The sequence below is a fragment of the Cornus florida genome, unplaced genomic scaffold (assembly GCF_030987335.1).
Source record: "Cornus florida cultivar Cherokee Brave unplaced genomic scaffold, ASM3098733v1 CherokeeBrave_3.0.0_Hap2_Chr09, whole genome shotgun sequence".
NCBI lineage: Eukaryota > Viridiplantae > Streptophyta > Magnoliopsida > Cornales > Cornaceae > Cornus > Cornus florida.
The window spans coordinates 93248927-93264769 of record NW_026775579.1 but is presented as its reverse complement, the minus strand read 5'-3'; the positions used below and the strand labels follow the sequence as shown (position 1 = coordinate 93264769).

Here is a 15843-nt window from a genome sequence, read left to right as displayed (position 1 = left end):
TCAGAAGTTCTTAGATAGATGCACTGGGATATATATACACACACGCACACAACACATATACAATTTAATATACATATAATTGAAACTTTAATCTTCAATAAATATACTATATTATAAAGAAACAGAAAATTTGAAATCACGTTATATTTGACACTTTGCAGGACTCTTTTAAATTCTATAAATATTCAATCCAAAGGGTAGAAATTCCATTTTAAAATTTCAAATCCCACCAAATACTTATTTCAAACAAAGTGAATTTTTAATTAAAAAGGTCAAACTTTAATTTCATAGCCCATGAATTAAGTCAAATTTTGTGTTTAGAAACCAATAAGAAAATTACATTTAAATCTAGTACATTTTAACTTATCTCACGTCACGTCGTGTAGTACGACGTACGGGGCGTCCGGGACATATAAACGTACAAAATTTGCCCTAACTTCAAATAACTTAACCACAGACACAAAGGCAAACAAATTTCTAGGGTTAGAGTTTTTGTCTCATGCTTCCTGATTCTTGAAGCCCACTCTGATTATCGATAAGACCAATTTGATGTAAAGTTTCGTTTTTTAGGGCTTCCAAGTTTGAGGTCTGCATTTGCACATATTTTTATAATCGAAGGATTATATAGTGTTAAGCTTCGTTGGGTTTCAATTTGATCATGCTAGGGCTTGTTGAGTTTGTCAGTACAAATTTAGTGTAGATTTGTATCACTTTCATGTTATATGTTTTGGCTTCAAGAATTGCGTCTTTGGATCGACTCTTAGTGCTCAGGTACTGTGGAAACTGAAATTGAGGTTTTTAGGTGGTTGAAACTGGGAGTTTATTTATTCATTTATCTCGAAGTGTTTATTCTTTTTTGGGGAATTGAATGAGGATTAATGGTGTACTGGGTTGTATAAAAATCGCTGATTTTTTCTTTTTTTGGTGGAGTTCATAAGAAGGTTGATACTTGTAAATTTATTGTTTGGGGTGGTATTTATTTGGGAATTTTATTAATATTGGAGTGAATGATCCCTGTGGGCATGGATTATGCGCGGGAAACCAGTGGAGTAATAGGCACGGTGCTAATCCCGACCCGTTTTGTGTGGCCTTATGGGGGAAGAAGTGTATTTCTCAGTGGTTCGTTTACTGGGTGAGTGATACTTAAATGTTCATGCTTTACTGTTTGTGTTACCTCTGCTAGATGCATTGTGACATTCTCTTTGTTCCTTTTTGTTTGGTAAAAAAATTATTGTTTTTTGGTTGATTTTTAATTAATGGGAAGTTGATTATTTGCGAAGGTGGTCTGATCACTGGCCAATGACTCCTGTTGAGGGATGCCCCACCGTATTTCAGACTATTTGCAATTTACCTCCCGGTTACCACCAGGTCTGTTTATACTTTATAGTACTGGTTTATAATGCAGAGCATTTTTATTTGCATGTTGGGTTTTTAATCATATACGATCAGCATAAAGTGAAGTGTTTTTATGAAGTTATACCTGGATTTAATAATGTGCTACAATTATCAAGTCATGGTCTAGTCAAATAAAATTTATTATTTTTGTGATGGAAGTTGTCAAATCAATGATCCGAAGAAAACTGAATAATATCATTAATGTTGCATAGATTTCATGATCAGACACAAATTCACATTTATGAGATATGGGATGAATCTCACGTGTTTGGCTGTATATTACAGCAATATTGCTTATTAAGCAGGGTAACTGTTCCCTTACTGATTGCACTTTGATGCAACGTTACAAAGTTAAAAACTTGCTTAATTCAATAGTGCTTCTATATGCTGTAGTAGTAAAAAAATTAAATGTGAATAATTTTTCTTTTGGGTTCAGTGAAGTTACTCAAAGTGTTTATGAATGTGTATCTGTTCAATGATTATGTTTTTTGTGCACCAAAGTCTTCATGTGCGTATTTGAGTTGTCCCCATAATAAGATAATGAATTGTTGAAACTTGGCAAAGACCTGAGAGAGTATACAATTGTCCAAATAAGTCAAACGTGCCATCTGATCTTGATAAATACTGGAGGAAAGATACCTGGTACCGGAATCATTGCCTAAAAAGTCATTAATTTGAGTCAACATGCAATTTCAATCGGGTATATATGCAAATCATGGCAGACATCACCTGAACCTTTTAAATCTGTAGATTAAGGGTGATATGTATACACGATTTGGTAACTGACAATTATACAAGCATTTAGATTTTGACTTGGAGTAGACATGGGGTTTCTTTGGCTGCGGAATTAAATAATGGGAGGTTAAGATGATATATGAGTAGGCAAATGAAGAGATTCTTGCCAATCAGAATTCAAAATGATCCTGAAGTAGAAATGTTTTTTTGGAAGCTGAAAAAACTCTGTAAGAGTCGAAATCTGCACGGTCTTAGTAATGATAGCTGATAAGTGTGATATTGTGGACCAAATTTTGTTTCGGATTGGGTCGCAACGTGGACTGTTTGAAATTTTGTTAACCCGTTTTTGCTTGTGGGTCATGGTATATAAGGGCGATTAGGATTTGGAGTGAGATAACGAGAGATACTGAAAATAACTGGAAAAAGGGTGAGAGCGAGAGCTAGGGTTTGGAGGTTGAAACTTGCAATCTCCAGATTTTCATAGTGAAACCTTTCGCGAGACCTTCACCGTGGACGTAGGCATAACTTGTGTTGAACCACGTAAATCTTTGTGTTATTTGTGTGGTGTGTTTACTTTTCTGTAATGATTTGTGATTTGTTTTGGTTCGCTGCGTTTGTCATTACAATAAGCCATATCTACAACACTTTCAAACATTTTCAACTGTTGATGTTTGTTTGGGAGCTACTTGAATTTGTTTGAATAATTTAAGCTATACAAGTACTTGATTTTGTTTTTTGATAAGTAAGCTCTCCAAGTACTTGCTGCTTAATAAAGGAATGTTGAAGTGAGGATTTTATTCTAAATTCATTAATACATAAATCCATTAATACATAATGTCTTTTTTTTTTAGCTCCATTTATAATTCTGAAAGGCTTACATGCTTGTGTTTTCTTTGTGTTACGTGCAGTACAAGTTTATTGTTGATGGTGAATGGAAACACGATGAGCACCAACCTTTTGTGAGGGGTAACTACGGGACGGTGAACACAATTCTTTTAGCTAGAGAATCTGAATATGTTCCTGAAATTCTAAGTGCTCGAATGTCTGCCGGTTCTAACATGGACGTGGATAATGAGGCATTTAAGCGTTTGGTACGAGACTGTTATACTGAGTAATCATTTACAAGCAGTTTCCTGGAATCTTGTCTTTCCTTCCGGTCATCTTTTTTTTTTTTTTTTTTTGAAGAATTGCATCCTGTCATATGCTTTGCTAAATTCCATTAAAGTCAGGGAATAATGGGCTTTATTCCAACCTGCGTGGGCTTGCATTGCTGGCATTGAAATAAGCCATTAATGTTTCCAAGTATTGACCAATGTTTGTTTATCTTGGCGCCAAGGGAGCTTGGCTTTTTATATACCACCAGTAGATATCTCTATGCATATACAAGAGACTTGGAGTTGTCTTTATATCTTTGGTGATTCCTCTGTCGTCCAAGAAGCATATTTATGGATACGGGACAAGTATGCGATACTACACACATATGTTGACCTGACAAATCTTTTTTAAGAAGTAGGACACAGGCAAGTTAAGGACACAACAATAAAATGTATATCTTATACAAAAAATACTATATATGACAAATAAGTAAATATGTTATATTTGTAAATTGAAGTGTATAGTTATAAATGATGTAATGTAATCAACTTGTCAAATAGAGAAAGACATATTAAGGACATGATATATATCTATGCATGTGCTTGTATATCTATGTATACATCTACATATGTACCTAATCTGACAACTCTTCTCTTACTTGAATGCACACTCTTTTACTCATATCTTTGCCTTTTTAATATTGTCAAACTTTCTATAAATTCTACATAAACCTTTGATTTGATTTTTCTTAATTATATCTTTTCCCTGCTTAAAGAAAGTATTTATTCTTTATTTTATTTTTTAAAGTTCCATTGGTCAGGTTCTGGAATTAAGAATATTCTTTTAAAATTACTTATAAAAAAAAAGAATATTATTTTAAAATTATAAACATGTCCAGGATTTTTCCCACGTGTCCTAGAAGCATTGTGTGACACGTATTCGTCTTGGACAGAGCTCCTTCTTAGAAGTGTTCTTTCTTCTTAGACCCTCATCTAGGATTATGTGGGGTTCTTGGAGAATGCAATGGCGTGGAGCATTGTTTTTTCCGAGCTGCTTAGGACTGGAAGTTGGACTCATTAGATGTCCTCTTAAAGATCATTATAGAGTGCCTTGGTGTGTGGGTAGAGGATGCGTCGAGGTGACTTCTAATAGCAGTGGTTACTTCGGAGTAGGTTCTTGTATAAGGTGTTATGTGGAGGTGATTGGCCTTGGTTTCAATTAGAAAGGAAGTTTTGAAGGTCAAAATGCCTAGGAGTACTGTTTTATAGGCGATTTTGAGCATGGGTAAGTTGAAAACAAGAGGTAAATGATCCCCAGTTGGCCTTGCGTATATGAAGGCTGAGTAGACTACTAACCGTTTGCTTCGCCATTGTGGGTTGGTTTGTGGTGGGTGTCTTTTTTTTTTTTTTTTTTTGTTTGGTATTCTACAGGTCTGGCCTCGGTCTGGGTGAGAATTTGTTGCTGCTGGACTTAGGGTTGTGTTAGCAACAGATCCTGCCAATCCTAGCAGGCTGCTTCAATGTGATGTGGATTGTGTTGTGGGGGCAGAACGGGTGATCTTTTAGGATGTGGAAATGTGCCTACTCATAGAAATATGAAATCGATTTTGGGCAGTTATGGAGATTCTGGATGTATTTATTTTCTAAATTATTTGGGTGACTTAAAATTTTGTGCCTCGTGTATAGAATGCATTTGCATGTGCCTTGAATTGCAACTCCTCTGGTTCTTGTTGCTGTGATAACATACCTTGTGAGAAAATTTTGTGCGAATGTTGTCAGCAACTGGTTTTATTCAGGTATTACCTTTCACTTATTGAATTACTACTAAATCAAAAGTATTTTGATGTGCTCAAAAGTATAAAGTGTGTCCCCTTTGAATGTGGATTGTTTCAATAGTCCGAGAGGAAGGGTACACATTATATATGCAAGAGGTGTAAAAATTTAATCGAGGTTACCCCCGTGTGGAATATGATTGTTGAGTCTGGAAACAGAACTGCATTTTGCCCAGAACTATTATTAAATAATGCTGTGGAGAATAATATTGAATCGAAGGACAATGCAGCATACCGAATTCAATGATCAATGGAAGAGAAGTGTGGAACACTAAGGCATTGTTCTCCTGTAGCTTAGAAATTATAACTTATATGTCCTCTTTCAGGCTGTACCTTCTTTTCCCTTTTTTTTTTTCCCTCCATGTATGCATTGTCCAAGCAAGAGGGTGGGGCCTCAAGTATTGCCAGCTTTATTTTGATGTGTTCTGTTATCATCTCTTCTCTATATCGCAGGTCAGAGTTTCAGATGGTACATTGCACGAGGCCTTGGCAAGGATCTCTGAAGCTGATTTACAGGTCTCTCGTCACCGTGTTTGTGCGTTTCTATCTACGCACATGGCTTATGAATTGCTTCCTGAGTCAGGCAAGGTTTGAATGACTCGCCCCTGACTTTCCTTATCATGTCTATATATGGAATATCATATGAACATGAATGCTGCAAATTGCTTTCTGCCTTTTCTCATTTAGATCTGTATGGATTACAGGTCATTGCCTTAGACGTTGATTTACCTGTAAAGCAGGCATTTCATATTCTGCATGAGCAGGTATCCCTTCTTTTTGTATTCGAGTTTTGATGTTATCTGAAAGTTTGCTCGAGGTTTCCTATAATACAATTTTTATAGGGACCATGTCTTGACCTATATATATATATATTTACAATAACAAAGGGCATTTAGTGGGCACTTTCCCTTAACCATTGGGCATTATTGTCTGATCTTTTGTATATAATTAAAATAATATGTAAGCAAGAACAAAACATTGCCTGTTTATCATTCTGCTGGTTCTTTTTCTTTCTGCAATCAATGACTAACTTATTCTTTAAAATGCATCAAGTTGTTGAAATGAGGAGCTTCTGCTTATTCTAGTGAGCTTTGAAGTCCCATTATTCCATGCTTTCTGTGACTTATTGAAGGTCTGATCAGCAATGTAATGTTTCACAGTGGATGTAATGTTTCACAGTAGTTCAGTAATCCATCAGTTATTCGTCAAAGCGACTTTTATTCATCGTTATCAAAATTGCTATCTGGATCGCAGGATTGCACGATCCTACGATCCAAACTTACCAAATTGATCCAGATCATATGAAAAATTGCTAGGCGGTAGGATCGTTGTAGGATCATTTAAGATCACTTAGGATTGATTTCAAACGTTTTATCAATAACGTCGGTTGTTACATCATATTCAATTGATACTTAGTGATTATGTGGTAACAAATTTTAGGTTTATTTTCTTAAAAGTAATTTTGGTACTATAAGACATACATTTCATAAGGAGAAATGTGAATAGTAGGATCTAAACCAGTGATGGAGCTATTTGGTGCTAGAAAAGGAAGGGGGAGGGGCCCTCCTCTGTCCAACATTTCTAATCATTCTGTTCCAACTTAATCTTTCTTTCTCCCTCTGATCATTGGACACTTCATATCTCCATCTTAATCCTCGATTTTCCTATGTATCACTCTTTCACTATTTTTTCTATAATGAAAGACCACAACCTCGAAGAAGGTACAGAAAAAACCAAGATAAAATATCTCTGTCTACTTCCTTTCTATTTTTTTTTTTCCTGATAAAAAAAAACTGTGAAGATCCGTTATAATAAAATATCTTTGTTGACTTCTTTTTCTATTGTATATCATGCATGAAATCGTAAATATACACCCATTATAAAAATATGAAGCCGCATGTTGCAAAGTGTGCAATTCTCTTATTTATTTGGTTTAATCTAGTTATCAATTAATTTTTGATTTCAAGAACCTAACTGAAATAGTTCAAGTTCCCAATACAAAGACAAGTTACATTCGTTTATTTTTGACTTTCTAAGTTTGTTGAAATTAACTAATTTGACATTGAAAAATTCTTAATGGTATTCACTGGATCACTTTAAGAGGGAATGAGTGATAGATCATATACTAGAATACAAGCACGCATTTGGATTTGTTTCGATTGTCCATAAGATTCAACTTTCTAAGCTACATCACAAAATTTACTTAGATGTATTTGTGTATAGACAAATGTTCCATATGTTTGCAATAGTACTTCTATTTTTCTCATGTGCTTTAAACTTGTTCTCTATCTGTATAAAAATTCATTATATATGAATTTAGCTAGTGTAATGTTTGTTACACAAATTTTTAGGATCTTACGATCTTTAATCCGATTATACGATCCAGTCCTATGGACCCCTTAATTAATCCAACATAAGATCCCTTTTGTAACAACCTTACTTTTATGAAAGTTCATCTATGCTTTGAAATCACAATTATTGTGCATATCTTCTTTGTAATGTTCTTGGGCAATTAAAATTTCTCAGAACAAGCTTTTATATGCAATCGTCTGAGTTGAGCTATTTGCAGGGAATTCCGATGGCTCCTCTTTGGGACTTCTTCAAGGGGAAGTTTGTTGGAGTATTAAGTGCATTGGATTTTATTTTGATTATAAGAGAGGTATGTGTGGAAATGGGCTGTTTTGTCATCAGTATCTAATGTAGATTTTATATTTTATTATGATCACCTGGATATACTTATCTGCTTGTAAAAGTATACTTGAGTGTAAAAGCTTATAAATTTAGGGGTTATAGATAGAGAGAAACCTTTTTTGTGATTGTCGTCATACTGTATATATTTTGTAAAGTTCAAACGTGTGGATATAAGATTTTCTTAACCTGATGCATTATAACCTGTGTTGCAGCTTGGTAATCATGGATCCAATTTGACAGAGGAAGAGCTTGAGGCGCACACTATATCTGCTTGGAAAGAAGCAAAATCATATCTTAACAGACAGAACGGTGGGCATGGGGGAACATTAACAAGACGACTTGTACATGTGAGTGTTTATTTTGGCCTTTTTAGGTCCTAGCATGTAATTTGGGCACTGGAATTGGCTACTTTAAACTATTATATCAGTCAAAATATCAAACTGGCTACTTTAAACTATTAGATCAGTCAAAATATTAAGGGCATAAATTTTGGATACTTGCTCAGCATAATTGACAGCTTTGTGTTGCGAGAAGTCAACATGCTCCCTTTTCAACCACTTTATAGTTTATAGTGGTTGGGCAGTTATTTTTTGTTAGAGTTGCCATTGTTCTTTGCGACATTTTCATTGCAGCCTTAGGTATGAACATGCCAAGCATTGATTCAACAAAGCATGAATTATTAGTGGGACTCCTATGAATTAGCTGCTATCAGTATTGGGTTTCATTTCCTCTGCCATTGACGTTGTGATTATGTAGTTATGTTTGATGTCAGGAATGTTTTCCTTTTCTGTTTGGGAAGCACAATTAGCAATTGCTGATTGATATAGTAATTTAGGGTGGGCCAATTGATTTTGCTTTTTCTTTTGGTTTCTATTATAACAGGTTGGAACTGATTTTTTGCTCTCTCTCTCTCTCTCTCTCTCAAGTTTTTGTTTCTTATTTTTTGAATATGGCAGTTTCTTATTTGTAGCATTTGGTATTGACAACTCTTATCCACTGACTTAATGTTGGTTGTGTAGGCTGCACCAGATGAGAATTTGAAAGATGTTGCTTTAAAAATTTTGCAAAATGAGGTGGCTACAGTTCCTGTTATACATACTTCTTCAGAGGAGGGCTCTTTTCCGCAGTTATTACATCTTGCATCACTTTCCGGAATACTAAAATGTAAGACTTTTGTTAGTTTCCTGTTATCCATTCTTCGTCAGAGGATTTCTCATTTCCACATCTATTACATCTTGCCTTGCTTTTTGGAATACTAAAATGTAAGATTTTTGTTAGTTCCCTAAATAACAATAGATGTTTTCTTACTAACTAAATCTGTTAATTTTCAGGTATTTGCAGGTATTTTAGACATTCTTCTGGCTTATTGCCCATTCTCCAACTACCAATTTGTGAAATTCCTTTGGGCACCTGGGTTCCGAGAATTGGAGAACCAAATCAACGGCCATTAGCGATGCTGAGACCCAGTGCCTCTCTTAATTCAGCATTGAGTTTGTTAGTTCAAGGTGTGCTTTATTTCACAAGAGGAAATTATTTGTCAAGTTCTTATTTCTTGAAAGTTAAATCTTGATGATTTTGAGTCCAAGTATTTCTTTGAAGCTCCTCGTAATTGTTTTCTTGGTCTCTCATTTTTGATGGGTTTATAGCTTTGCTGTAAAAACCGTACTTAAGTGCATGTAAATTGAAGTGTTGTGCTTTCTTTTCTGGGGCTTGCCCTTTTTAATTGGCTGATCTGGATGCATATTCTCTGTGGTTGGCCACAATAGAAATGATCACTTTTTTTTTTTTTGTTTTGTGTATAAGAAAGATGTTTGCTCAAGAATGAGGTTGTAAATCTCCTTAGTTGGGATTGAACCGTTGATTGATAATTGCAGGTGTTGTTCTGACATTGTTTTGTGACTCCAATCATAGGTTTGGGTTCCCTTGTTTTGGCATACATCTTCTCCTTCTTAGAGGTTGTTTTGTGGCCCCACTCTTATTTGCTCATCTATTGTGTTCTATAAACAGAAGTGTGCAGATTACTTGATTTTTGGCATAAACTATGAGAATGTAGTGAGCCGTGTTGCTCAATTGTTGGGCAAACTATCTGCATTATGTGTCTCTTAATGTCCCTCATAGGCGCAAGTTATTTTGTTAAGAAGCTTCCATTAGTTAAGAGAGCTGTGTTGCCCAATTGTTGGGCAAACTATCTGCATTGTGTCTCCTAATGTCCCTCATTGGCGCAAGTTATTTTGTTAAGAAGCTTCCATTAGTTAAGAGAGCCCCATACCTGTTGACATCCATGGGCAGTGCCAACCGTTGCATTGATAATTTTGAAATCAAGTTTTTGTAATTTAAAGATATAAGCCATAAATCTTTGCAATCCATAGAATAATTTATATACAAGCCGACATTGAACAAAATAAACGTACAAAATAAATTATACACCTTTATATGAATAAATTTTAGTAATATAGTTTAACAATGCTATAATTACCATAACATTTTGAAATGCACTTGTGTTTATAAACAGTCCCTGCAAAGTTTCAGAAAATCAATACAACATGTAATCCTGCAAAATCTCTCGAGTATATGATCAAATGTAACAAATATTGAAAGACACTAAGTTGGGCATTGTTAATTGCAATATACCAAAATGAGGTGAGTGTCTGTGTGTGTAAGGGGGGGAGAGAGAGAGAGCACCATGGCAGCGGGCATGCATAATTTCTTGTGCCTTCGTTTTTTTTTTTTTTTTTCCCCCTAAAACACTTCTATTATCTTATTGCTCAGAAGATGATTCTCAAAACCACTTCTAGATTGAAGCAATTTGGAATATTTTAAGATCTATTATGTATTCGACTAGCTTTTGCTATCAGAATTCTGCAACCCAACGAAGCCATTAGTTTTTGTCATTAAATTGGATATAAAAACATGACTTAAGTGAAGTTAAAGAAGGGAGAGAAGGATAAGAAGCCTATGAACATGGGAAAAACGTTACTGATAAAACAAAACCTTAAAATCTTCTTCTTGAAATTGGCAAAGCTGATCCTTTTCTTTGCCACGAATAACATTTATTTTATAGTATTTAGTGTTTGTTGTCAAATGTCTCACTTGGGAATTCTAAACTTTTGGTTAGAATTACATAGGAAGATGAAAAGTCAAGTTTACTTAAGAGAGAGGAAGATGAATTGTCTGATAAGAATCTATATGGATGTTGTAAATTTATTTATTTTTTTTGTGGAGAATTATTAATTAATTACCTGTGTCAGCCTCGAAGATATAGGATTCTACTTTACATTTTATATGTTTGGTATATATTTTTTATAAAGATTTTAAGATTTTGTTGTGAACTATCAGCAAAGTTAAATTGTGTTATAAAAGTTGTTTGTCTTGAAAGAATTTGACTAATTTAGAACCTTAAAAATTTGGAAATATTTTTTTGATTGCTTTGCTATAGTTCTTTTACTTCCACTGTGCTTTTGGGTTGAATATATGTCATGGGTGTTAGTTTATATTTTCTTTCATCTCTTGTTTTTGTTTTTCAGTAGTCATTCCTCAAATTTATTTAGTTAGTTTAAGAATTTTCCAATAAGAGGGTTATAGGGATTTGATTGGGCGAGAAGTTTAGTCATATATCCACATTTAGCAGGTGCATAAGCAATATATCTCCATCTATCTTCTTTTTTTTTTTTTTTTTTATAAAAAAAAATAAAAAATAATTCTTATGCTATTGAACTGTGTCTTTTCAGCTCAGTTTAGTTCAATACCAATAGTTGACGACAATGATTCATTACTTGATGTATATTCTCGAAGGTAAGTTCTTTTTCTAATTTACTATAATATATCTAAAGGAATGTGCAATATGTGTCTAGATTTTAAAATCAGATGCCAGTTACCCTTCCATCATCAATAGTGATGTGACCATTATCTCTTTCAGTGACATCACAGCTTTGGCAAAGGATAAAGTGTATACACATATTAATCTTGAAGAAATGACTATCCATCAGGTCAGTGGTTCTATTTGTTTTTGCTGAATATTTTTGGTTGCCAAGTAAAATTTTTTTTTTTTTGTTAATACGTGGTAATTAGAATGCAATGACATAACGTGTTAACGTGTCCTCTAGTGATTTATAATTACAGTAATCCACTTTGCCTGAGGCAGATGAAGCCTGAATTAACTTGCAGAGATCTAAGGATACCTTGCTGTATGCATCTTTTTTTCTTGGGATGGTCATCTTGATTGTGAGTTTATTCCAATCACGAGGGGGAAAGTTTGTGGTGGTAATTGTTAGTTTTGTTATTGATATTGTTGTAATTTAGCTGAAACAGTTGATGATTATGTCCAACAATAACAAATTTGAAATAGATAAATTTGTCAATGTTTCAACATCCACTTCTCCTGTGTCTTCAATGTTCCTTTGGTTCTTCTGCTGTTACGGACAATGGTAATACTTTCCTTGGTAACACCATCTGTAATTACCTGACGATTGATGCAATGCATGGGGGGATGGTGCATCATAAACCTTATTGGAGGAATTGAGCCTCTGGATAAGAAGATTGAACACATTGGCAGTGCATGCTTGAACGTGCATACTGTGTAAATTGGTTGTGCCTTTTGAAAATAAACTTCAGAACTTACGAAAGCAGGATGTTGCATGATAATTTTATTGGAGGAATTGAGCCTCTGGCTTTGAATATTGAAGTATTATACACACATGCATTCCATGTGTGAGGTAACCGGTTCTGTTAGGGTGCAGTTAGTCATAACTGAATACCTTGATTGTGAGCTTCTGTGGTGTTCTTTTTGGGGTCAAGTCATAATGCTTGAAAATTGTAGGGGTTTGAGTGGATCCTTTTGGTTTTATACGAGTATAATCTGTTAAATGGTTCTGAACATAAATTTCAGAACTTATAGATTAGTTTTATCATTCGGATGGCTACTTGTGATTTTATGGCTTGTTGTAGTGGAATTGATCCTTTTATCTTCCAGTCTATAATTTAGACATTTAGATCACTGAAGGAATATATTTTCGTTCTGGTTTTTTACTTGCTTAGATTTTAAGTTGTACATTTTCTTAGGTGATTTCTTTTGCCGGATATGGTTTTATGAGCTTGGTCTATAGTATTCTGATGGCTAGTATAAACAAATGTGGGATATATATATATATAGAGGGCCATTTTTGAGAGAATGTAACCAACCCAACCCCTCCCTCTTAAGTTTGTGAATGCCCTTAGTCACTGTGCTACAGTGGCTTAGGCATAACTTAAAAGGTTTTTTTTAAGAGGCGAGAGATTATCACGTGCTTGGTAGTTAGGCTGTGACGAAGTCTTAGCCGAAAGTGATGAGAGAGATAAGTTGGTACCATACAAGTGAATGTGTAACATAATGTACTAAAAACAAATGTTGCTTTTATAGCCAAATTGGACCATACAACCAGAGCCCAGAGGAAGATGTGTGTTGAAAGAAAACTTTGCCTGGGGCCTTTGAATTTTAGGCAGGACCATGGAGGGGTCCCATACCCTGGACCTAGTTGGGGGTTATTTTAGACGCAGTATTCACAAACCAAGAACTTATCTTGAACCCTGAATGATTCATTTGAATTTTAGAATTTGGATGAGTAACAAAGTTTTTGTGGAAAAATTTCCTAATTATTGAAAAAATGTTATTACAGTTTTTAGTTATAACTTATTTTGTTATACATTATTGCATTCTCTAATTATTTCATTTGTTTTCTTCTTATTCCTTTTGTTCTTGTTTGGGAAAAAAATGTAGGCATTACAGCTTGGACAAGAACCATATTCTACTTATGGGTTCAGCAGTCAGAGATGCCACATGTGTTTGCGCTCTGATACAGTGCATAAAGTAATGGAGCGATTAGCAAAACCAGGTTATTTTCATTCTCTTTACTTTTTTAACACGTGCTTCCAATTTTAACCACGAGTAAAATTTTGAAGAGTTTGTTATCATTGTTAAGCAAAGCATTTAACATTATTATAATACTGACAAATGCAAGGGTTGTTGCGTAGTTCAGCGGTTTAACGCATGAACATCAGTGCCCTTGGTGCGAGTTTGAGCCTTAGAGCAGTCACTTTGTGAAATATCAAAGGTTATAGGTTGGTCTGGAATCTCCCTTTTCTATGACCTTGCTGTAGTGGGACCAGAAGTGGGTTTGTCACTTTTATAATACTGGTTAATGCATGATATAAGATTAGGAGCTGCGCTTGGCCACCCTTTCTTCCAGGATTTGATATACCCAGAGGATTTATTTGGTTTTCAGGACAAGTAGTTGTTTGGAGATGGTTTTGTAAATCTCTGTTTCACAACAAGATTAAGTTGCTGATAACAATACATTATTTTCCAAATTGGTACAATGAATTTTCAATATTTTTTTATCTTTAATTTTTTTTGTTTTTTGGGATACCCACTTCCAGCAAGTTGGCACAGTTACTCATCCCAATCTCTCAAGTTCTTTAATAATATTTCTCACTGACACTAACAGCATGGGCACACTTCTCCCTTGTTTATTAATTATTATACATAGATTAGCAGGCCCCACAAATTCAATTTTCAACTTTGGATGTTTTCATAATGATGTTCCAAAAAATGTCATTTTCATTGTCAAGCTAATGCCTACATTACGCTAACATTCCAGTAAATTTGTAGCTACTGAAAGTTTCTGTACCATCCGTAGCTATTTATTAATTCATTATAATAAGGTGTCTGTTGTAATATAGCTGTGGTGAGTTATAACTTATTAAAGAAAAGGGATTTGGATGGCCTAAATATGGTTCGATATATATCCTTTTTTGGAGTGGCAGTTATTATGGATGTTTATTGTGTGTGACAGAAACTTGTATCGGTTGGTCATATTGCGTGGGCTTATAAATGGATAGGATATTTCTGAGTGCTGAGATTGATTTGTCTTGGAGGAATACATGATACCCTAGATTACATTTAACCGTTACTTGGTTCTTGTGTATGCTAGTGTAGATTTTGCTTCACACCTTTTGTTTTATTGAATGAATACCCTCCTCAATATCTGTTTGTGTGGATTCGTTCTCAGGGGTCAGGAGGCTTATTGTTGTGGAGGCTGGAAGCAAGCGTGTAGAAGGCATTGTTACGCTGAGTGACATTTTCATGTTCTTGCTTGGTTAGTGGGAGCATGGCGCGACAGGTGTCCCTCTGGCGACATTGTATGCAGTGTGTTTTTCCTCACCCATCATTGCTGTACCCTCCCTGGAAAAGCTTCATGTCTCATGGTGACTTGATCTCAAAATTCTCCCCATTTATACAATTGGATTGGCCTCCTGGTTCAGGGCCTGGTGTTTTTAGGATATTAGGCTAAGAGAAAGAGGCATGTAAATTTTAAGGATTTGGTTCTTTCTGGTCTGTTCACCTTCCCTTTATCCAAATTATTATCAACTAAGCTGTGGTGCCAGTACAGCAGCAATTTTTGTGAGCAGCAAAAGACCTGTTATCAGTTCTATGCTGTATCTGATAGAAAAGCCGAATAATGAAGAAAAAAAAAGAAGCAAAATGGGATGACATTCAACAACTGAACACTTTGTCCAGTAGGTACTACATTCGGCAATCATTGGCTATTCATGTGGTAATATTCTTCTTGGTGGATCTTAGCTTGGTTGTTTGAATTTATTTAGGAGTAATGATAGGGAGTCTGAATAATTTTATGTGGGGGTGTTATGATACGATATTAACACACATATTTTGGACTCCATATCATAACCTTTATGTAGATATAATGCAGTATCTATGCTTTTAATCGTAATCTTAAGGAATGGAACCATTTGAAAAATTAATGATTAAAGTATTGAATTTTGACATTTAAAGAAAACCTAGAACATATTGCTTCGCTCAAAATGGTGTATTTTGTGGGCACGTTACTTTTGCTATCAAGAACAAGCTAGTCTGCACCTGCTCAACATGTTTGGCTCCTTATCTTATAGAATGGGTCGTGTATTCTCTACAAATATCTTCAATCCTATAGTAACTGATGAAAAAATTACTATAGTAATATGAAGATTGTGATTTGTACCTCAAATTCACAGTATATTTTTAGAAACGGTTTGTTTTTATTTTTAATTTTTTAAAAAGAAAA

At 34.7% G+C, this 15843-nt stretch overlaps 1 protein-coding gene across 1 annotated transcript; it reads left to right on the top strand.

Moving 5' to 3' along the window:
- Positions 1-451: 451 nt before the first annotated feature.
- Positions 452-15579, top strand: LOC132275267 (sucrose nonfermenting 4-like protein). The gene is made up of 13 exons (XM_059776727.1): positions 452-1132; positions 1281-1368; positions 3039-3221; positions 5510-5644; positions 5761-5820; positions 7626-7715; positions 7960-8094; positions 8767-8911; positions 9079-9252; positions 11476-11539; positions 11664-11733; positions 13500-13614; positions 14791-15579. The coding sequence occupies exons 1-13, from the start codon at positions 1008-1010 to the stop codon at positions 14880-14882; spliced, it is 1476 nt and encodes a 491-aa protein (XP_059632710.1). The 5' UTR covers positions 452-1007; the 3' UTR covers positions 14883-15579.
- Positions 15580-15843: the final 264 nt, after the last annotated feature.

Bases quoted from the DNA above. Each gene is read 5' to 3' on its own strand.
- LOC132275267 (XM_059776727.1), top strand. From the start codon at position 1,008: ATGATCCCTGTGGGCATGGATTATGCGCGGGAAACCAGTGGAGTAATA. The intron at 5,645-5,760 runs GTTTGAATGACT...TATGGATTACAG, and splicing joins TGCTTCCTGAGTCAGGCAAG to GTCATTGCCTTAGACGTTGA. The intron at 13,615-14,790 runs GTTATTTTCATT...ATTCGTTCTCAG, and splicing joins GGAGCGATTAGCAAAACCAG to GGGTCAGGAGGCTTATTGTT.